The sequence below is a fragment of the Canis lupus genome, chromosome 9 (assembly GCF_048164855.1).
Source record: "Canis lupus baileyi chromosome 9, mCanLup2.hap1, whole genome shotgun sequence".
NCBI classification, from domain to species: Eukaryota; Metazoa; Chordata; class Mammalia; order Carnivora; family Canidae; genus Canis; species Canis lupus.
In genome coordinates, this window is record NC_132846.1 from 37,489,356 (window position 1) to 37,512,391 (window position 23,036).

General features: G+C 36.6%; 1 protein-coding gene across 4 annotated transcripts in view; it reads left to right on the top strand.

Moving 5' to 3' along the window:
* SLC38A6 (solute carrier family 38 member 6) overlaps positions 1 to 22,133 on the top strand; it is a 73,368-nt gene extending 51,235 nt beyond the window's left edge. For 3 of the 4 annotated variants that reach the window (XM_072838832.1, XM_072838835.1, XM_072838834.1), the window contains 8 exons: positions 939 to 1,004; positions 1,227 to 1,280; positions 2,902 to 2,981; positions 3,442 to 3,542; positions 9,264 to 9,388; positions 10,745 to 10,889; positions 10,999 to 11,093; positions 11,268 to 11,556. In XM_072838832.1, the coding sequence (XP_072694933.1) occupies positions 939 to 1,004; positions 1,227 to 1,280; positions 2,902 to 2,981; positions 3,442 to 3,542; positions 9,264 to 9,388; positions 10,745 to 10,889; positions 10,999 to 11,093; positions 11,268 to 11,348 (747 nt within the window). In that variant the 3' untranslated portion in view covers positions 11,349 to 11,556. Of the gene's footprint in view, positions 1 to 938; positions 1,005 to 1,226; positions 1,281 to 2,901; positions 2,982 to 3,441; positions 3,543 to 9,263; positions 9,389 to 10,744; positions 10,890 to 10,998; positions 11,094 to 11,267; positions 11,557 to 20,211 lie in introns of those variants that run through there. The other variant, XM_072838833.1, reaches the window with a different exon arrangement.
* Positions 22,134 to 23,036: the final 903 nt, after the last annotated feature.

The following is a 23,036-nucleotide window of genomic DNA, read 5'->3' on the forward strand; positions in this document are numbered from 1 at the left end:
ATCAACATTTTCCTTAGGTTTGTTTTATCACTATATAAAACTTGGTATGAATTAGTTAAAATCTAAAACTAGATAAATACGGAATAGGAATAGTATTTACTTATTGGTCTCCTGCTAAGCACAAATGCTCTCTTTATTCTCCCTTGCCCTTGGGTCTCAGCTGGGAGCAAATATTTACAGAGTAAATAAAATGCTCTGAAACCACTGCAACAATGGTAATGTCGACAGGACCACAACTGTAGGTCTAGGAAAAGGATGGCCACCATTCAGAGTAAAATCCTGAGATCTTCTCATTGATTCTTTCGGAGAAATAACATTCCTTTGGATTTCTTTTAATTTTTAAAAAATTTCTTTTTACCAGCTTGAGTTCACCTGCTATGTGGTGTTATTCTTAGCCCGCTTTATCTACATTTACTAAAAGTAATACAAGTCTGAAAAAAAGCCAGCAGGACATTACTTGTACAGCAGAAATCCCTGAACTCCTGCTTTGCATAAGTTCTCTATTTCTGCTTGTGGCCATTTCCCAAACTGCTATTAATATTTCTCTATCTGCTACTGATGCCAGGTCCACAAATAGTGTAATCTTACACTATTGTCACTAAAAACATCATGTTCCCATTTTGAGTTGTATTTTTTTTAATGCCTTGATACTTGTGGGGTTTTGAAAGTTGACATAAGAATACTATCAATCTTAAATTGGGGAAAACCCCACTAAACAGAAATACAGCATCCTCTTCCCCCCATCAAAATAGGTAACCGTGTTAAAGGATGACCCTTTCTAACTTGAAAAAAAATAATATGAGCAAAGAATCTTCTATTAGCTATTATTTGGTATGGTGCTAGTTTAATTGAAAGAATGATTACCTGTTTGAAATCAATTTCTTGTCATGAATTTTATAAGAAATAATCTTGAGTGTGGATTCTCTCTATTCTTACAGATAGTAATTAAAAAATGGTCCATTCCTTGTCCTCTGCCATTAATTTATGCAGAGCAGTACTTCCAGGTAATAGTTTATATTTTGTTTATTTTAAGCTAAATAAATCACACTAATAATGATATTTTTCCCTAATTATTGAGAAAGTAATGGCTATATTGCAGTTTGGAACTTTGTTGTGAAGTATTTTTATTTGAAAGCCTACTAATAATAAATACATCATTTTTGTTGATGTATTCTGACTTTTAATGACTGTTGGTTTCTCTTTTTCCCCTCAATCCTCTTAAACAGATTTCAAATGCTACAGATGATTGTAAACCAAAGCTCTTTCATTTCTCCAAAGAGGTGTGTAAGTTATTAACAGATACTTTTGGTTGATTTTTCACATTTCAAGTTTTAAGAGATTTGTGTAACAGGGTCTCTTAGGTCTTTGTACCTGTAACTAATTAATTTTCACGAAAGTGCTAAGTATAGGGTTGCCTACCAGAAGAATAATATTATTTAACACAGGGTGGCCCATTATAAAACAACCACCTTTTTTTATTTTTTTCTTTTGGCATGCCTTTAAATGGAGTCTGTTTTAAATGGGCCACTGCCTAAAAGAACAGATTTACCGAATGTCTGGTCTGGCCAATAAGGTCCTCTGTGGATACAGACTTCCTGTTGCTCTCTGGACTTGTAAAGCTAAATAGCCAATTATATCAAAAACTCCTCCCCTGTGAGTAGAACCTTGGTCTGTAGCTAAACAGCTCATCATTGGACTAGCAATTGAGTGCTGCTAATATATCTTCTGGCTGACATTACAAAGTTGAAATTTATGATGCTCGGAGCACAGACCAGAAGACCAAATCTCCTTGCCATCTCTGAAAACCAGGATACTGGAAATGTCTGTAAGAGCCAGAGCATGGGCAGAGGAGACAGGAACTGTGATATGGATGATACCTACTTTACTGTTCTAGAAGAGTCCGAAGTCTTCCCTGTTGCCACAAGTTTCTTCATCTATGCTTTTTGATTCTGTTGAAATCCAAGTCCCAGATACTAGAATCCCCTCCACTCTTGTACAACTCTATTATAGCATGTTAGTGTGCTAACTCCTTCATGTACCATTTTCCTTTTTATCCCCAGTTCCTCAATAAGAAATGTCTCTCTGGCTCCACAAGGGAGATTACCACATCCTTTACATGATAAAGGCTATCTGCCTTAAAGATCTAGGTAGAGTAATTGACAAGCCAGGAAATTGAGCAATATATGAAAGAGAATTTGTGAATTAAACTGTCATTCCCTTAATCCAATGTCAGGAAGTGCTACAGCTTTCCTTCCTAGTTCCTTTCAGATATTTTAGAAGGCATTATATCCCAAGATAGGTCTTCAGTCATCTGGAATTTTTGTTGAAGGGCCTAAAGTTGTTAGTTAGAAGAAATCTTTTTATAGTAGAAAAGAGAAAGTAAGTTGTCACCATCCATTCTATAAAGACAATATTTTCACTTAGATAGTAACTTCTGTTTGCTTTATAACTTCCTCTGGCTCTTAAGTATTCTAATTTTAAAAAACCACTTATATTTGTGTATTCAATGGATCTTTAAGAATTTGTCAGTCTAGAATATATCCTGTTCATTCCTATTGAAACAGACCCTAGTTAAAGATCTAAGATGTGATAAATATTTTTAGTATTCCCTTAGATTTAGTTGGGGTTACTCCCAACATGTTATTGAAGCCATCTGAGAAATATTCTGGCTAGCACAGGCAGTCCAACTATCAAGTAAAACATTTGTTGGTGACCATACTTGTGTCTCTCTTTAAAACAAAACAAAACACCTTCATTTTATAAAGAGATGATTCATGAAAGATGAAATAGACTTACCCAAATTGATTTTTTTTTTTTTGAAGACCTGAGTTTATTGCCAAATGAAGTAGTGGCTTCAATAGAATAGCACTTAATAATTTCATTTTTAAAATTCTTTTTCAGAGTGTTTATGCTATACCTACCATGGCTTTTTCATTTCTCTGCCATACCTCAATATTGCCAATATACTGTGAACTTCAAAGGTACCATAGAATGCTGAAATATTTTAAGTGTATTAAGTTTTTCTTTTTGCTTCTTAGACTTTCAGATTGAGTGACATTCTCCTTTGTGAATCCTTCTTTCCTATCACTGGATTCTAAGTGTTTATTTATTTATTTTTTAAAGATTTTATTTTTATAAAACTACCCAGTGTGGGGCTTGAACTCACAATGCCAAGATCTCATATGCTCTACCCACTGAGCCAGCCAGGTGTCCCTAAGTGTTAGTTTAAAACAAAACAACCAAGAGTTAGTTCTATCCAACTTGAAAATGTTTCCTGGAAGCATAATCTTTGTGCAGTAATTTCAAATCATAAATTCTAGTATATAGTTATTAATAAAGTAGGTCTTAATTAAGGAATCCTCTTGACTAGCTTGGGAGATATTTGTTTCTTTATATATAATTCAGATCACAGTTTCTACTTTTGCCAATTTTGTTTTTTAGCCCTTCAAAGAAAAGAATGCAAAACGCAACTCATACAGCAATTGCTTTAAGTTTTCTCATTTATTTTATATCTGCACTCTTTGGATACCTCACTTTTTATGGTAAGTGTATTATTTAATTACCAATGACAAATCATTCTGTAGTTGATCTCATACCTAAATATGGACTTTGTTTCTGCCTTTCATTAATAAACTAATTTGTTTTGGCTTCTAGAATTCAGTGCAGTACTGCATAGTATCTTTATGGACCTTAAAAAGTTGATTTTCTTTCTTTTAAAAATGTATCAACTGGGCAGCCGGGGTGGCTCAGTGGTTTAGTGCCGCCTTCAGCCCAGGATGTGATCCCGGAGTCCTGGGATCCAGTCCCGCATCGGGCTCCCTGCATGGAGCCTGCTTCTCCCTCTGCCTTTGTCTCTGCCTCTCTGTGTGTGTGTCTCTCATGAATAAATAAATAAATATTTTTAAAAAAATAATAAAATAAAAATAAAAATGTTTCAACTTCAAGATTAATAACTTAATATGAAAATTTTCTTAAACACCTAAGTAAAGCTTAGGGACATTGCTGTCTTGCCACAAGAAAAAATGTGCAATAATGATTTTATTTTTTAATTGAGAATTCCATATGTTAGACTCTAGTTGAGTTTGAGAGGTTGGGAGAATCACTCATCTTAATTGCAAAAGAACAAGTAAAGAAAAGGATTTATACTGGACTATAGTGGTACGCTTAGATATCAGAGATCTTTGACTTCAGACTTAAGTTGGCAGTGTACATTCTATGATGTACCATGACCTTTCCCCTTAAATTTTGTGAAGGATTCTTTTAAATTCTTATAATAACAGTAAATTCTTGAATACACTTTTCAGCTTATGAGTGCTTTTATAGCAACTCTCCAAGTAAATGGCTCTTATTACTCTGGTGATATTTAGCTGTTAGGACTCTGATTTCATGGTTGATAGCCTTGTGCACATGTTTCAGGTTTTAGACATCCATGATTACCTCTAATGGCACTTTGCTTCTCTCTCAGAGTTTTTCCAAGTCTGACAAGTTTTTGGACAATGTTTTCTTTTTTTCTTTTTTTTTTTTTTTTTTAGGACAATGTTTTCTTGCACACCTACCTTTACTAAACCAGCTACCTTTCCTAATCTCAGTGGAAAGAGTATGGATTTTGAAATCCAACAGATATGGCACAAATAACTACTCTGTTCTAACCAGCTATGTGACCTTGAACAGGATACTCACTTTGTAATCTCTTTGTCTCCTAATCTCTAACAGGGATAATTGTGTAGACTTATATTGAGGAGGAAATTAGTTACATGTTAAATCAGCCTCTTATAAGTATCTGGCACATAGCAATCTTTCACAAAGGAGAGCTACTGCTGGTGGTTACTATTATCATTATCATTATCATTGTAGTTATTTTATAATTTCAGTGATCGGTTTTTCAGCCCTTAATTTCTCACCATCTTTAATGAGATTTAAGTCAAATATGGTAACTTTAGAGTATTATGTTATGAGTATGAACTTAGAGTTTTTAGTATATAAGAAAATTATAATCTCTGTACAGTCCTTTTCTTATTATCTCTATGGTATTTTAATAGCAATAAAGACGAGTCATTAATCTAAATCTGCTCTTGCATTTTATGCTGATGTAGGATAAGGGTAGTGGAACTCTGTGTACGCCATCAGAAAAAGCATTATTTCCAACATGAGTATGGTACCCTACTGGATACACTACAAAGAAAATTAAGGCAGATGGTTAAGCTTTTTTGATCATCGCTAATGAAACAGGATTCTTGAACTATATATAAGCTCTAATTTGCGTAGTTGGGTTTGTAAATTTTTGCAGATTTGAGCTCAGTAACACTTTTCTAGATCAGTCAGAGATAGCAGGTTTACTGTTGGGATTCAGCAAAAACTTAGTGGAACAAAATAGCTGTATATTTTTCTAAATTAAAATTGTCACCTGGCACAAATACTCAAATACTCTAGAGATCTTCAACATTGAGAAAAAGTCCAAAAAAGTCCTCCTCCTAATGGATAAATAGGTATCTGGAAGAAACCTCAAATAGCCTGCCAGTCTCCAGGATAACTGAGGAATAGTTACATAAATTTTTTTTTAAGATTTTATATATTTATTCATGAGAGTCACAGAGAGAGGGAGAGAGAGGGAGGCAAAGACACAGGCAGAGGGATAAGCAGGCTCCATGCAGGGAGCCTGATGTGGGACTTGATCCCAGGACTCCAGGATCACACCCTGGGCCAAAGACAGGCACTAAACCACTGAGCCACCCAGGGATCCCCCAAATAGTTACATAAATTAACAGGAGATGCTGCATTAAATTCTAAGAAAGCTTAGATTGAAAGGAAAGTGGAGGAAGGATGGATGCTAATACATTTATTGAGCTAACATTTACTCTGTAAGTGCCCAGTATTTTATAACATTGCTTAATTTCATCCTTACAACTCTAGAAGGTATAGTTCACATAGGTTGAGGAGTTTGGCCAGCCAAATAACCTGTAGCTTATATTGAGGAGGCATATCACCTACCACTCTCCGCTCTGTGAATAACGAGTTAGAATTTGAATCCCAGTTCTGACTTTCTCCAAAGTTAATGTTTTTGTTACCGTGTTGCCTCCTCAGAAATTATGCTCTAGAACCCAGATTTCCTTCACCCCAAGTTTTTAATGAGCTTTTAAAAACCTGGCTCACTTAAGCTCCAGGAATATCTATATATCTTTACCTACCTTCCTACCTACCTACTTCCCTGCCTGTATTCCTATCTGTTGTTATGTGAACACAGAGGCTGAACATTTTCATTATGTAAATGAAGTTTGCCCTACACAGGAATGGACCTTGTTTTCAGGTAAAGCTGTTATGTTGTCTCTGACTTAATCCACTGCCAGTTCTTTAGAGTACCTACATTTTCTCTAATGGCCAATATTCATCTAAGAAAAAAAATCTCATCATTGGTGGGTAATAGATAAAAGAATGACATTAAAGTAATTCCTTCTCCAAAGACAAAAGAAGATTCAGATATTGATTTTACTGTTTACATTAGCTTTTGAGGGGTTGTTAATTATAATTAAAGAACACCTTTTATGGTATATTTCTATCGAGATAATGGTAGCTCTCAGTCTTATGGAAAGAAATTGCTGACTGAGCAATCAAAAGGGTTAATCCTGGTTAAGGCCTTCAATATGTTTTGTAAATGAGCAACTGAAGCCCAAAGAAGCAAAATGACCTGTCACACATTTAGTGGCGTATCTCCTGAATACTAATCCAGTGATCTTTCTACTACTCTTGGTTATCCTTATAAACTTCATATGGTTTGACATGTGTATGACACAGGATAGCCTCCTGACTTAATAGCATATATAACTTGCAGAGAACACCATCGGATCCTTACTGAGATTTGTAGAGATTTGTCTGAATTCAGAGAAATGTGTTGTACTCTATCCCTTACGTATGTTAAGGCTCAGCTAAGAACATAGAATTGACTGCCTCAGAAGTGTTTTCATCCTGGGAAAGTAGATATATAACAGATATTTTGAATTTGTAATCTAGTTCTTCAGGTTTCTGGAGCTGCTTGGGATCCTTTTATCCACCGCTCCCAAGGCTTAGTTAATATCTAAATTTTGTCAGATTACAGGGACCTATAAGTATGTACCTAGATTAATAATATTGGCTCTTTACAGATGTTAAAGCATTATATGCTGAGGAAGAAAAAGTATTCCTTTGGGGAACCAGGCCAGTGCCCAAGTATTACATCATAACCAGACCATTTTTTAAAGTCTACAAAATTGTTAAGCAATAAGTGTTAATAGCTCATTTTCATGATTCAGAAAGTGGAAATAAAATAGTTTGCCATATTTTTTCAAAGGCTCACAAATATCTCAGATTTGGAAATAGAATCCAGCTTTCCTGGCTCTTCTTAATCTCTTACTTAGTCCATTAGTCTCATATCATGTAAAGTAGTTCTTTGGTATTTTAGAGAATTAGTTTCTCTCCCATTTCCGTTATCACTAGTCTAGTTCATTTCTCATTACCTCTCAGTGATTATGACAGTAACCCTCTAACTGTTCTGTTCTGCATATCTTTTTCTTCCTGCTTAGTTCAGATCATAATACACTAATCTTTATAAGTCATTGCATCTCTGTGGCCCACCTCATACGGTTTACCTATGAAGAGCTCTGCTACTGGGTCTTTAATGCACTTTCTGGGCATATCACCTACCACTCTCCGCTCTGTAGCACATCCCGCCTCAGCCACTGGAGCACTATTGGTCTCCTCATTTTCTCAGATGCATATTCTCTTTGCTACTTTGGGGCTTCTTCTGCCCAGCTCTTCTTGCTCTGAGAGAAAATCTCTTTCCCCACACATACATTAACTTATTTAATGCTCTCAGTAACTCCACAGATCAAAATAGTATTGTCCCCATTTTACAGATGTAAGAATTGAGAGACTCTGAGAAGTTAATATACTAATAAGTACAGGACTTTGAACATTCGTCTGTGTAGTCCCAGATTTCAGGGCCTTCTACCTTCCTGCTACTCACTAGATCATAATGATTCTCCCCAAGCCTCCCTGGATTTCCTCCTTGCTCATCCCAAAGTCATAATTCCCTTTCCCTATTGAGAATCACCCTAGCTCTTTGTTTAGAGCTACTCCTGCCACTTATGTGTGTATCTGCATTTATACACTTTCTATTATATGTATGTGTTCATCTTATTGCTCCTTTATGTTTTAAGATCCTTGAAAACAGATGTGTGTTTATTTCCTCCAAAGCATCTTTTCCAGAGCATTACTCTCAAATTTAAAAAGCACCATTCTCTCTTAAATACAAACTAATCTGTCCCTGCAATCCAGGGTATGGACTGTTCTTAAGAACACTCACTCTACATACCTCTCATCTGACTAGGGGTGCAGAAAACGCTGTGAAACTGGAAGAACACCGTGGAGCAAAGCATGGTCAACATGTACACATTCTGTCACGGACTACTGTACTGGCTTGTGGAATAAGCCATTTCCCTACAACTACATTTTCTTATGAAAGGGGAATCTACAGATGAAATGTTGAGGAAGCAGACAGCAGGCACAGAAGTATGAGATTCTAGAAAACATTGCAGTATTGAGGAAAAAGCATTGGCTTTGGCACCAAAAAATGTGGGCATGTATCTCAGCGACTCTTCCCCTTTGTGTTGTGTGACCTTGGCCAAGTCAGTTAATACTTTTTAGCTTCACTACCTGTATGAATTGTTATCAGAAGGAAACACATGATACACTTTCAGTCATACATGTGAAAGCTCTATTTTTTTTTAAAGATTTTATGTATTTATTCATGAGCGACTCAGAGAGGCAGCAACACAGGCAGAGAGAGAAGCAGGCTCCGTGCAGAGAGCCCGACGTGGGACTCGATCCTGTGACATGGGATCACTCCCTGGACCAAAGGCAGGCACCCAACTGCTGAGCCACCCAGGCATCCCACATGTGAAAGCTCTTTACAAAACAAACATAAATGTTCAAAACCTTCAGATTGTGGAAAAGTTCTGAAGAGATATTTATTTATATATATATTCATTGTCATAATTTTAAAAGTTCTGCCTGTGCTGATTTCTAGTGTAACTAAAAGAAAAGATTATAATTTTCAAAAAGATATTTAACTCTTGTCTCTGTTTCATAGGATAGGAGAAAGTAGAGAAGGATATGGTACTGGGAATACAAAATTTGTTAAGATCTATTTGTGCAAGAAAAATAATTCTGCTTTTATTGACATCTTAGTAGTTTATAATGTGACCCTTATTATTATTTTTTTTAATTTACAGACAAAGTGGCGTCAGAATTACTACAAGGCTATAGCATATATTTGCCCCGTGATGTTGTCATCTTGACTGTGAAGTTATGCATACTATTTGCTGTGCTTTTGACAGTCCCTCTAATCCACTTCCCTGTAAGTATTCTTAAAGGGCTTGTTGCTTAATGTAGCAGCTCCCTAATATGGCAACACTAATTCTTTGCAGACTAGAAAGTTTGAATCACATCTAGTCTTGTATATCTTATTCATTTGTCAAGTAATTGATCAAAGACCTCATACTTGCCTATGGCCCCATGAAAGCACAAAAATAACAGCGAACCACTAAGCTAATTTGTGCTTTTTGAGATTTAGTTTAGATTTACGCTCTCCCACAACATTGTTTCCAATTTAGAGACTATGGTTCTTCTAAAGTTTTGGGTTCCTCCCCCCCTTTAATTCTGTATTCTGTTTTCAAAAGAATGTGCATGAAGAGGCAAAAGTTAAGTCAGCAAAACTAAGCTCCTTCTGGTTTATTGTAGATTTGTTTTCATATAGACATTCTAATTTAATCTTAGTCAAAATATTTTATGTGCTCTAGAATTATAATTAAGGGGCAGAACAGATCTTCATTTTGTATTTAGTTACCATATGTAAGAATCTTAAGAATTTCTGACAAAATGGAAACAGAGACTTTAGGTATGAATGGTTCCGCATGAATGTCTTGAATCCCTAAACAGTGAGTTCCCTAAGAACTGGGCCTTCAAGATTTTGGCCCCTCCGTGTGGAGAGTACTGGCAGGAGGGAAGAGCGGGGACATAAATACGAACATTGAACATGTGATACTGCCTGCTGCCCGCCTTGGCAGTGTGAAGTGTCATGGACTAGTTTTTATATTTACATACTATGAAATAGATAATATAAAATGAAATAGTAAATGATGTTTCTTTCCCATAGCATGATTTCTTTTTTTTTTTTTTTTAATTTTATTTATTTATTCATGAGAGACAGAGAGAGAGGCAGAGACAGGCAGAAGGAGAAGCAGGCTCCATGCAGGGAGCCTGACATGGGACTCGATCCCAGGTCTCCAGGATCAGGCCCTGGGCGGAAGGCAGCACTAAACTGCTGAGCCACCTGGGCTGCCCATGATTTCTTTTTCTACTTTGAACTTTTTGTTCTTCTATTTGTGAATTTAATGAAAATGATTCTCGGAGATTTCATCACAGTATTATTGTTGGTCATTTTGAAAATTATGCAACCTAAAGAAATTGAATACAAATGTTTCTTCGTGAATTAAACCAAAATAATTTTTATGAAGTTCACACAGAAAGGTATATTTCTTAGTTTATGTGTCATAAGCACTTTATAATAATGGTTTATGCTATATTCCTAAAATCTAAATGGTGTAGGGGCAAGAAGTCATGGTTACTGTATTGTACCTGTGTTTCCTGAAACAAGTATTTTGGCTTTGACACTTCTTCTTTGCTTAAATCTATTTCTTTTTCTGTTAAACAGGCAAGGAAAGCTTTAATGATGATGTTTTTCTCCAATTTTCCATTCTCATGGATTTGCCATTCTTTGATCACTCTAGCACTCAATATTATCATTGTTTTACTTGCATTATATGTTCCTGACATTAGGAATATATTTGGTGTAGTTGGTAAGTTTTCTGTTTCAAAAAATCCCATGTAACGAAATGGATAAAATTGTCATCCAGCCTCACATCTGAATCTGGTAATATCCTCTTTTTTTCTTTCTCCCCCTCAAAGGTTCCAGTACATCAGCATGTTTGATTTTTGTGTTCCCAGGACTATTTTATCTTAAACTTAGCAGAGAGGATTTTCTCTCATGGAAAAAGCTTGGGGTAGGTTAATTTTGTTTATATCTTTTAAGAATTCTATTTTAAGAAATAATTTGTCATTTTATAATTGAGTATTTTATCTACATTGAGAAAGTGTATTTTGAACTGTAATAGAGTTTATTGGAGAAGGTAGAGGTTTAAAATACTCTAATTATTCTTTATCTTTTTATTCCACAGGCTTTTGTTTTGCTCATCTTTGGAATTTTGGTTGGGAATTTTAGTTTAGCACTAATCATTTTTAATTGGATTAATAAATGAAGGAAATATTTTCTCGCTTCTTATGAAGAATAATTTACCTCTATATGCAAAAAAGGAATAATTATGGGAGGCACCTTGGATAAATCCCTTTTTATGTGGGTAAACATTTTTGTAAATATTAACAGAACAGAACAAAATGGAATAAGTAGGGGAAAGTGGATTTATAGCAGTTTTAATTAAAATAAATTTAAAATGCTCTTCAATATAATCAGTCTTTCTGGGTCTTTTAAAAAATAATAGACTTTATTTTTAAGGGTAGATTTAATGTTTATAGAAATATTGAGCAGAATGTACAGGGTTCTTATATCTCCCCTCACTGCCAGCACACCCATAGTTTCCCATATTATTGACTTATTGCATTAGTGTGGTACATTTGTAATACTTGATAAGCCAGTATTGATACAATATTATTAACCAAAGTACAGCATTTACATAAGAGTTCACTGTTGATGCAAGCATTGACAACCACTGATCTTTTGACTGACTTCATAAAAACTATGAGCCTTTCCCTGTGAGCCTTTTCTAGAATGTCATATAGTTGGAATTGTATTATTTAACCTTTCAGGCTGGCTTCTTTCACTTAACAAAATGCAGTTAAGTTTCCTCCTTGTATTTTCACATAGCTTATTTCTTTTTATCATTAAATAATACTCCATTGCTTGGATGTGCCAGTTTGTTTTTCCATTCACCTGTTGAAGGACCTCTTGATTGCTTTCAGAGTTACGAATAAAGCTGCTATCAACATTTGTGTGCAGGTTTTTGTGTGGATATAAATTTCAGCTTATTTGGGTTGATACCAAAGGGCACAATTGCTGCATCATATGGTAAAAATATGTTTAGTCTTACAAGAAACTGCCAAACTGCTTTCCAAACTGGCTGTAATATATTACATTCCTGACAGCAGTGAATGAGAGTTCCTGTTGTTCCATATCCTCGCCAGCATTTGGTGTTGTCAGTGGTTTGGATTCTTGCCATTCTAATGGGTGTATAGTTGTATCTCATTGTTGTTTCAATTTGCATTTCCCTAATGACATAATGATGTTGAGCATCTTCTTATATGCTTATTTGCCATCTGTATATTTTCTTTGGTGAGGTTCAGATCTTTCGTCTTTTTTTTTTCAGTGGATTGTTTTCTCATTGTTGAGTTTTAAGCATTCTTTGTGTATTTTAGATACCAGTCCTTTATCAGATAATGTATTTTGCAAAGATTCTCTCCCCCAGTCTGTGGCTTGCCTTTTCATTCTCTCAACAGTGTTTATGGCAGAGCAGAAGTTTTTAATGTTATTAAATATACTGGATCAATCTTTCACTTGTTTGTTTTTTAAGAAATCAGCATATTGAGTTTATATACAAAATTGAATGTTAGCTGTGGGATAATGTTGTCAACATTAATCACTAATAACAAAACTGCAGGATTATTTCATTTGGTATTTTGCTCTGTCTCCAAATCTTCTCTAAGAAACTTTTGTGATTTTCCTGTTGTTCATTATGAAATAGAGCTGTGATGATTGGCTGTGAATTTAGAAGTTCTTTGAGCTTTCTCATTTGTCACTAAAGCATGTGAGTTTCTATCACATGCTGATGATTTATATCATATTTTGTGTGGAGACAAATACTGATGATTTATATCATATTTTGTGTGGAGGTTATAAATCATTGTTTCCCATTGATGTGGCTTATTTCTGATTGGAAACCAAAAGCTAGATCTCTCCTTTCCATGAGTGTTCTATGTAAAGGGCACCTTGTTAGCAGCCTACCAAAGCCAGGGTGTATCAGTAAAAATGTAATTCTACCCCTGTGTGCATGTAAAGTAGGGAACTGCATGCAAAGTACAATTTGCATGCATGGAAATACACACTTTTGCAGGTGCCCCTTTGCTCCCCACTTAGAAAATGGGCTGCAAAATTGACAACTGAGCTTCTCTTTTGAATTAAGATATTTCTTTGGCAACTGGGATCAGTGTAGTATAATGGAAAAAGTCCAAGTTTGGGGGTTAGAAAGACTTAGATTCAAATCTCAGTGTGTTTAGGCAAAGTACTTAACCTCTCTAAGTCTCCACTTTCACGTATGTATTAAATGGAGTTAATACCAATTATACAGCGTTGTGTTGAGAGGATTAAATGACCTTGTATAAATTAGGTGCAGGCCAAAATGGGCTCTTTTAATAGATCAGATATTTATCCCCTTTTCCCCATCCCTTCATCTAGACCAGTAAAATAGATTTGCTTTTAATCAGAGACATGGAATTTCTTCATCTTCCATCTTGCCCAGCTAATATGTTTAGATTCTTTCTCTAGCCTTCACTCACAGGGGAACTGGCCCCACGTGTACTCTTTGTAGTGTTTTCCCACAGTTCTGACCCAGCTGTACTCTTCTAATATCTTCCTGAAACTGGGCACTTAGCCTGGTCCCATGGGCACAGCCAGGCAGGGCTTCCCATGTGGCTTCAGGTCAGCCAGAGCCCATTAATCTGATAAGCTAATTCTTGTACCCTCTTTTTCTGTTTATGAAATTATAGATCCAAATACAAATAGGTGTTCAGCTGCTTACATAAATCTAATTCCAGTAATACCAAAATAACCCTAAATCTGCAACAGATGCAAGGATACCCCCTGGGGCAAATGTTAAGTGTGATGACAGCTGGGCATCAGTTAATACATTTGTCACCTGCTCATGGGATAGGATCATGAGAGGTTTGGCAAAGGGACAAGTACCCTATTGAACACCCTGCACCAAACCTAGTTAATATAAAGAGAAAATATTTGTGGAAGTGGTTTTTTAAAATTATTATTTCACTTTAATATCCTGCCTAATCTAGTTGCCTGGTCAGAGTCACAGCTTCCCCCAAGAGTTTGGAGGAAGCTAGTAAAATGGCAGGTAAGAGCAGTGCCCCCTTCACTAGGATTCCCAAAAAACCTTGTTCAAGTACTTGGCTGCATTTTTCCTGGGAAGTATAGGCCCTTGCATTATGGGCTTAATGTTCATAATTTATTAGGTAAGAACTATTTAAAGTAAAACTAAGTAAAGCACAAAATATATACTTTTCTAACATTTGGAGACTTGTTTGCTAAATTAAGGGACGAAGTGCTGAGAATATAAATTACTTTCGTATGTTGAGGGTGAATGTTTAAATTGTACCTTTTTTTTTTTTTAACAGAACGTTTACTCCTGAGCTTAGCATTTAAATGGTTAAAACAAGCCTTTGAAGTTAACACTCCATTAAGATGAATGGGGGTAATTCACACCTCTGCTGGTGCTGTATTATTTCAGTCTGGCTGTGGAGAAAACAAGACAGGAGTAGGTTGATTTACTATGTGAAGGCCCTTTAAACACCCAAGGTCTGGAAATCTTTGTGCTTTTTTTTTCCTCCTCTCCATCTAGAAACAGAATCTGAAGTTCAGCACAATCTAGGTATAGAGCTGAAATCTAGAAAGTACCATAGATTCTCTACTGTGGCAATTCCTAACTGGCATTTGATGGGTATCGGGTTACCAGATCAGCCCAACCTCTCTGAATTTGTTTGCTCCTGTGTTTCTTCTACCAGGAAACTGTTTAAATGTAAGGTTAGTACCCTGGTAAATTCACCAGCGGAAAAGCAGAAGCATACCATCCATTTTCAGGTAAACTTTACACATGCCTTTAAATGGGTTATGAGCTAATCACCGGCCTTCATGTGCTTCTACTTTTTTTACCTTTCCAAAATCTCATGTTCTATATTTGCCTACATACAACACATTCATCTTTAAGAACTTTTTTCTTTTTCCCCTCTTTTGGGTGGACGATCCCTGAAGTGAACAGAGATCAGCTGGGAAAGATTGATTTCTTTCTCCATATGACCTTGTACTGGGTACTATTTTGTATTTAAAATATGTATTTCCCCTATTCGTGGAAGTGACATAGCCATTTGAGCCCGAAACGATTCATTTTGGAGCCTGAGAGTAAGGTTCTGTGGGCACAAATGAAAATGAGATGTGAATGAATTTGGAAGTTCTCTTTTTAAGGTAAACAGATTTTTCTCTTCTCCATTCTTGTCCTGTGTATTTGCAGGATCAGGTTACTAGATAATCTGTGGGTAGCTGGGTGTGGAGTCTCTAGCGCTGACATTGCCAGTTCAGCATATAGAGATGGAGAATAGATGCTAGAAACAAAAGGACTCAAACAATTAATTTTAATCTGATTTTCTTCTTGGCATGTTGACAGTACTCTGTGGCAATGTTAGAATTAGCCCTATTGAAAAAAGATTTTGTTTCCTGCTAATTATTCTGCCTAGATATTATGAGTCATAATTTTGGGCCTTAGAACTTCTCAGAACATTTTATAGTACTGAGAAATTTGCTTTTCTAATTTAAACACACAATTTATTCATTTTTCTACCATTAGCCTCCTGTAGTCTTCTCATAATTAAGAGGGAAAAATAGGAAAACAAAATTTTGGTGAAGGATGAGTAAAGATATTGTGGATGTGGTTCTCTTGTAACAGTCAGAATTCTTTGTATTTCTTACTCTTACCAAACAATCTGATCTGTGTTTTTACCGTCATCATGATCACTGTCCTAGTTTGTGACGCTGTCAATCAAGACGAGCAATTATAACCAGCAGGAAGACTCATCTTGGCTGGTGGCCAGGTGGCCAGGTGGGAGTGAGAGGTTTATTGGAGTATGGGACAAAGTAAATGCGCAGAGAGGGAAATTGAGTTGCTAGGGGAAAAAGAGACAAAAGACATGGTAATATGGGATGATGTAAGGAGAGAAGACTTGCAGAGAAATGTTTCTCACTTGTTTGAACGTATATGTATGTTATATCCATCAGTGGACCAGTGTACAACACAAGCCTAGGGACTGGCTAATTCAAATTCACTGAGCAAATATTTACTGAGCACATAATATGTACTAGGAATTGCACCTCATCCTAAAGTTGTGAAGTTAAATAAGACATCTGAATTTCTTGCCTGAAAAAAGCTTGAGTAAAACTTGGAATTTTCTGATTGAACCTTTTCAGATGGACTTGATTAGTGAAACTGTTTAACTCAAAGGAAGAAATATATATCTATATTTTCAGATATTTATATACAAGTAGACTTTTTTGTTTTAAAGATTCTGGAGTCATACTTACCTGTGTTCAGATCCCAGTTCTACCTCTTTTTGTCTAATTTTGGACAAGCTTCTTGAATTCTCTGAAGACCTTCATGTTTAAAGACTAAGTTTTCTCTCAACCAGAGGAAATACACCTTGTTTCTTCAAGTTAGATTGCATGATCTTTGGGGAAAGCTCTAGTACACTTGAATTAATTGGGCACTGAATTGAATATATGTGATTTTGACTGTTCCTCAAATCACACATCTCTTCTCCCTTCTCTGTTTCAGCCACCTATTCAGTAGCCGGATCAGAAAATAGTATTCTAGAAATAATCCTGATCAGTGCAGTTTATTTTCACTACTGATATATTCAAATACCCCAGAAGAATTTACATCAGCTTTTCCACAATGACAATACACTTTAGGCTCATAAAGTATGTGGTCACTAAAAGCTCCAGGTGTCTCTTAAGTGAACTGCCAGATTTCTAGGTCTTGTACTTGATTTTAATTTTTTTTAAGTTTGAAGGAATATATATTATATATATATACATATATATAGACATATTCATAACATACACACACATTATCTATATATGTTAAATTTTGTCTTGTTAACTTTAGCTCATCCTTCCAGCAGTTGAGATCTTTTTTTGAGTTTTGATTCCAATGCATCATTATTCCCTGCTTTTTGACATCCCTCATTATCCTGCCAGCAGCCCACCACTAGAGACTTTTCTTCCATGTTGTTATGAATCTCTTCTTTGGGTAAAGTTGTCCCGGTCCTGTAATGTCATCTAACCTGTATTTCTTCAGTCCTCCTGGAAGTGTCTCTCAAGTCAGTAGGTACAACCTAGATTCTCATCTATTTCCGGTATTTCTAGTTTCCTAGGATATTTCTGCTTGGATGCTGCACAGTTACTTAAACTCAACATATTCTAATCTATCCTCCCAGCTAGTTTTCTTGCTTCCATTCCTGCCACCTGCAATCCATTTTCACACTGCGGCCAAAGTAGTTGTTTAAAAATGTAAATCAGATCATGTCACTGCTCTGCTTAATTTCCTCCAAGGGCCTCTCATCTCGTTGAGAATGAAATTTATGTCATGGCCTACAAGACTCTGTTTGGTCTACACCTGCTTATTTCTCTGACCTCGTCTCATATCTGTCTTTCACTCTTCTCTAGCCAGACAGCCTTTCTGTTCCTTGAACACATGAAGCTTGTTCCCACATGCTTACTGTTTTTCCTAGTTCGAACATTCTCTTCAAAGACCTTTGCAAACCTGGCTCCTCATCATTCGAGCCGCATCTCAAGTATAACTGGCTCAGAGAAGTCTTCCCTGATCCCTTTTGGAAACAAGCAGCCCCCAGCATGCAGTCATGCTTTATAGCCACCCTGTTGTACATGTCATTACTGGGAGTCTTATTTGTTGTCTATGTCCATTAGACTGCAAGCTTGTTAAGAACTGGGACTTGGCTGTCTTGTGCATCACTGAATTCTTAGAGCTTAATATGGTACTCGGTACTTGGGAGTGACTTAATATTTGTTAAATGAGGGACGCCTGCGTGGCTCAGTGGTTGAGCGTCTGCCTTCAGCCCAGGGCGTGATCCTGGAATTCCAGATCGAGTCCCACATTGGACTCCCTGCATGGAGCCTGCTTCTCCCTCTGTCTATGTCTGCCTCTCTCTGTGTGTCGCTCATGAATAAATAAATAAATTTTTTTTAAAAAATTGTTAAATGAATACATAAATCTAACAGACCATATATCTTTTCACTCTTTACCTCTAGTCTGTTACCACATCAGTTCTTCCTTGGAAATGTCTCCTAGATTTGCTTTTATCCTATCCCCAACCTCCCGCCAGTACCTGAATCTTAGCCTTTATCCCTTTGTGACTGGATTAGTACAGTTATTTGCAACCCATGCTGTTCTTTAGAATCACTTGGGGAGCTTTCAAAAATGACAATGTTCAAGATCTACCCCAAACCCAGAATCTGGTGGCTGAGACTCAAGTATCAATATATATTTTAAAGCTTCCCAGATGATTGTAATGGGCACCTGCTGGATTGCTGCATCAGCCTTCTAACAGCTGTCTGTCTTTTAATTCATTTTGTCTGTTGTGTCCATTGATCTCCTTGGAATCCTGCTTTCATAATGACTTCCCTGCTCAAGAGCCTGCAGTGGCTCCCTACTGCCCGCCACATTAATCCTGCCTTCCCCTGTGTCATCTCCTAAACTCTATTTCATCCTTTTCTCTCTTTTCTACAGTCTATAATACACTGAAACCATCTCACTGCCCGGTGCTTGATTTGCCTTTCATTACTCTGCTTTTCTGTGTTTACTTCCACTCTCCTACTATCCTCTCTCTACTCTGACTTCTACATAAACACCTGGCCTATCATTATTACTCCCTTCTACCTATCCAGACATTTCCAATTCCTCAAGGCCCAGCTTAAATTCCTCCTTGGAAATACTTCATTCTCCACTCCAACTTATCTCTTAGTATACAGATAATTCTTCTGGTATGTGTCATTAAATACCTTGGGTTTCTTGTTTTTTACAAATTGCTTTGTGTTATAATTTTTTGGTTGGTAGCATTCAAATTTAATTGGTACAAATTCATAAGTTACAAAATTGCCCCCCTGTCATTATCTGCCCCAATCATCCAGTTTTCCTCCTTGGAAGCAACAACTCCTACAACTTTCTATGTCTTTGCAAAATATATCTTAAGCCTAGCTAACTATATATTTATACAGAACACATAGACACACACAAATGTTGGCATACTATATGTAGTCCTGTGCATCTTGATGTCTTTTTACTTAGAGATAGATATTTAAGCATATGTATAATTTCAGTTGTAAAAAAAACCCCACAGAACAGGAAATCTGCTTCTTAATAAACCTTTAAGTTTACAATAGATTGTTAATTATATGTACATTGTTATACATATAGTAGATCTATAGAACTTTTTCATCTTGCCTGACTAAAACTCTGTGTCCATGGAACAGTAGCTCCTCATTTCCCCTCTTCCCAGCCCTGACAACCATCATTTTACTTTCTGCTTATATGAGTTTGACTGCTTTAGTAGATCATGCAGTATTAGTTCTTTTGTGACTGGCTGTTTCACTTAGCATAATGTCTTCAAGTTTCATTCATATTGTAGCATATGGCAGGATTTTCTTCTAGGGCTGCGTAATACTCCGTTATATGTATATACCACAATTTCTTCATCCATTCATCTGTGTGTGGACATTTAAATTGCTCCATCTCTTGGCTATTGTGGATAATGCTATAACAGACATGGTAGTACAAATATCTCATTCAATTCTTTTGTATAAATATGTTGAAGTGCAATTGCTGGATCATAGGTAAATTCTATTTTTAATTCTTTGAGGAACCTCCAAATAGTTTTCCGTAGTGGCTGCACTGTTTTACATTCCCACCAATAGTGCATGAGGGTTCCAATTTCTCCACATTCTCACTAGCATTTGTTGTTTTCTGATTTTTTTATAATGATCATCCTAACAGGTGTGAGGTGATATCTCATTATGGTTTTGATTTGCATTTCCTTAACAGTGACATTGAGCATCTTGGCTATTTGCATTTCTTTGGAGAAAGGTCTATTCAAGTCCTTTGCCCATATTAAATAGAGTTATTTCCTTTTTTTGTTACTAAGTTGTAGGAATTCTTATATATTTTAGATATTAACTCATCAGATAAGATATATTGTTTGCAAATATTTATCCCATTTGCAGGTTGACTTTTTATCTTGATTGTTTCCTTTCTTACGCAGAAGCTTTTACCTCAGTTTTTTTTTAAGAAAGGGGAGATGTTATGAGAATGAGTTGGCAGGAGAAGAGGAAGTTGAAGAAATATCTACAGCCCTTTTTGTAAAAAAGAACATGGATCTAGTGATTGAGGAGAAGCCGAGGGAAAGAGACAGTGAATGCTAAGCCAGTGGTGGGAGTCTGTGGAGCCTGTGAGTGAAAGTGGCCAAAGGGTGTTTTACGAACAGAAATGTCTAATATTCAGCTTTAATTTGCCTGCCTGTGTCTTCCAAAACCAATAAAAATGATACACAAAAATGCCTTATGTGTGCTGCATTGTGTGTATGCAGACCCTTCCCTGGAGCCACATGGGACAGAACAAGAATAATAGCATCTGTGCTAGCCAGACGATCAGGACTCTCAGAAAAGTGGACTTCAAAGCCAGCAATGACCGGAAAAAATGCAAGCCACTGCTTCTTCCCAGAGTGCTGGGGATATCAGAAGGGCTGTGAGGCCATCCCCCTATGAAGATGTGATTGAACCGACTAGGCTTCGCTCCCAAAACAAGGCCACTTCAGATGCCATCTCAGAAGCACCACAGTGTCATTTCGTTGACTTAACTTCACTCATGATTAGTCTGCAGTTCATTAGGGAAATGCCTCTCTTTTAAAGACAAAAGACCAAACCTTCAAAGTGGATCTCCAGGGTTGGGGCAGCTCTATGCTCTAACACTTCCCCTTAGAGTCATCTCCCGGGGTTCTCTAGAACCGAACATGGTAGTTCAGAGATGGTCTCTCAGAACTTGCCTTCTATCAACCTGAGGTGTTTTGTGTTTGGGATCAGAGCCCCTTCACCAGACTTCTTGTTGGATGGTAAAAATAGGAATCAAAGGGAGTGAGGCCCCTAGGGAAGGGCACTCCCATGAGGAGAGAGTAAAGACCATTATTGTAGTTCCCTGGTTCTCTTACTCAGTTCTCTGTTTATATCTGAGAGTTTGATATTTTAAATGAATGGGAGATCATAAGTCTCATAAAATAATATACCAATCATGAGTAAGCCCTTGTGTATATGGACCAGGCACCAGGCCAAGCACATGATCACGTGTCATCTGAAATAGGTACAGTTATATTCCCCTACTTAATAGATTAGAAATTAAAGTTTAGAGGAGGGCAGCCTGGGTGGCTCAGCGATTTAGCACTGCCTTCAGCCCAGGGCCTGATCCTGGAGACCCAGGATCGAGTCCCACATCGGACTCCCTGCATGGAGCCTGCTTCTCCCTCTGCCTGTGTCTCTGCCTCTGTGTGTGTGTGTGTGTGTTTCTCATGAATAAATAAATAAAATCTTTAAAAATAAATAAACAAATAAATAAATAAATAAAGTTTAGAGGGGTTAGGAAGTTAAATGACTTACCCAAGGTCACACATCCAGAATGTAAACTTAGGTTTTTGTGTGCTTAGCTATCGTGCTAATGGTTAAATATATCTAGCTGTTGGAGTTTTTTCCATGAAAAGGTTCTGCTCATGGTAGATACATAGTCAACACCAACTGTATGCAAGGCTGCTTTATTCACTTAAATGTTGCTCCTGACATCATTTGGGCCCACTCTTTGTTCTCTGAGTCATGGCCTGTTGCCATAGCATTATTTTTTTTGTTAAGTATTTCAGAGGAAATTCTCTGCAAAAGAAAGGTATGTGGGCTTCTGGTAGAGCAGAATGTTTTCCAATATTTGTCAATCAGACATTGTGAAAACTTGGACCCCTTGAAAAACAGTGTTAGAAATCCTGAAATCCGGGTTCCCTGGGTGGCTCCGTGGTTGAGCATTTGCCTTTGGCTTAGTTCGGGATCCCAGAGGTCCTGGGATAGAGTCCCGCATCAGGCTCTCCACGAGGAGCCTACTTCTCCCTCTGCCTATGACTCTGCCTCTCTCTTTGTGTCTCTCATGAGTAAATAAATAAAATCTTAAAGAAATCCTGAAATCCTGTGTTCTATGACTTTCTACAAATACAATTTTTAAATATCCAAATACAGCTCAGACCATCAACAGACTGATTAAGTGTTTTCTGGACTTTGGACTTCTTCTGGATCCTTAGGCCTTCAAAATAAATTTTGGGGATAGTCATAAGACTGCCAATCTTTTATTTTGCAAATCGATCAAGGGCATTAAGAAAAAAATTGCCACCTATCATTACTATCCTTTAAAATAAAAAGTAAGGAAAGACATATAGCATAAAAATAGAATACAGTTCCTTAAATTCAATAGGCCTATATTTGTTAAAAACTTGCCATGTATTCTCCCCTCACCCGACTTATTTTTAGTTGGCTTTCTCCCCAGTAATTGCTGATCCTAAATTTTGGAACGTAAAAATATCTAAATAATAACTGGTTTACAAATTTACAAAATTTGGCCAAAGTTTCAGCATTTAGAAAAAAATACCATTTCTACTCTAAAACCTCATAGGTTTATATGTTATATTGAGAGTCAATCAGTAATGATTATACCATGATGATATTTATATTTCACAAGGAATCAAAATACTTGGATACTCCCCATGCCTTTGTCTAAAGATTTGTCATTCATTTGCATTTAAATAAATTCTTTGCTTTCACTCATCCAAACTAGTTCTCAACTTATTAGCTAACCAGACTAAATAGAGTTGCATTCGTTTTAATGTCAATGTAAAAATGGTTTTCCCAGATTTTTTCTTTTCAATCAAATCCCCCAAAAGCTGTCTAATCACTCCCAGACTCAGTTACTTAAACATTTCACAATGTTGTCACTTCTATAGTAAAACAAAAAGAAACTTACTTTCAGTAAGTCAGAGAGCCATACTCTAGCAACTTAGAACTTTAT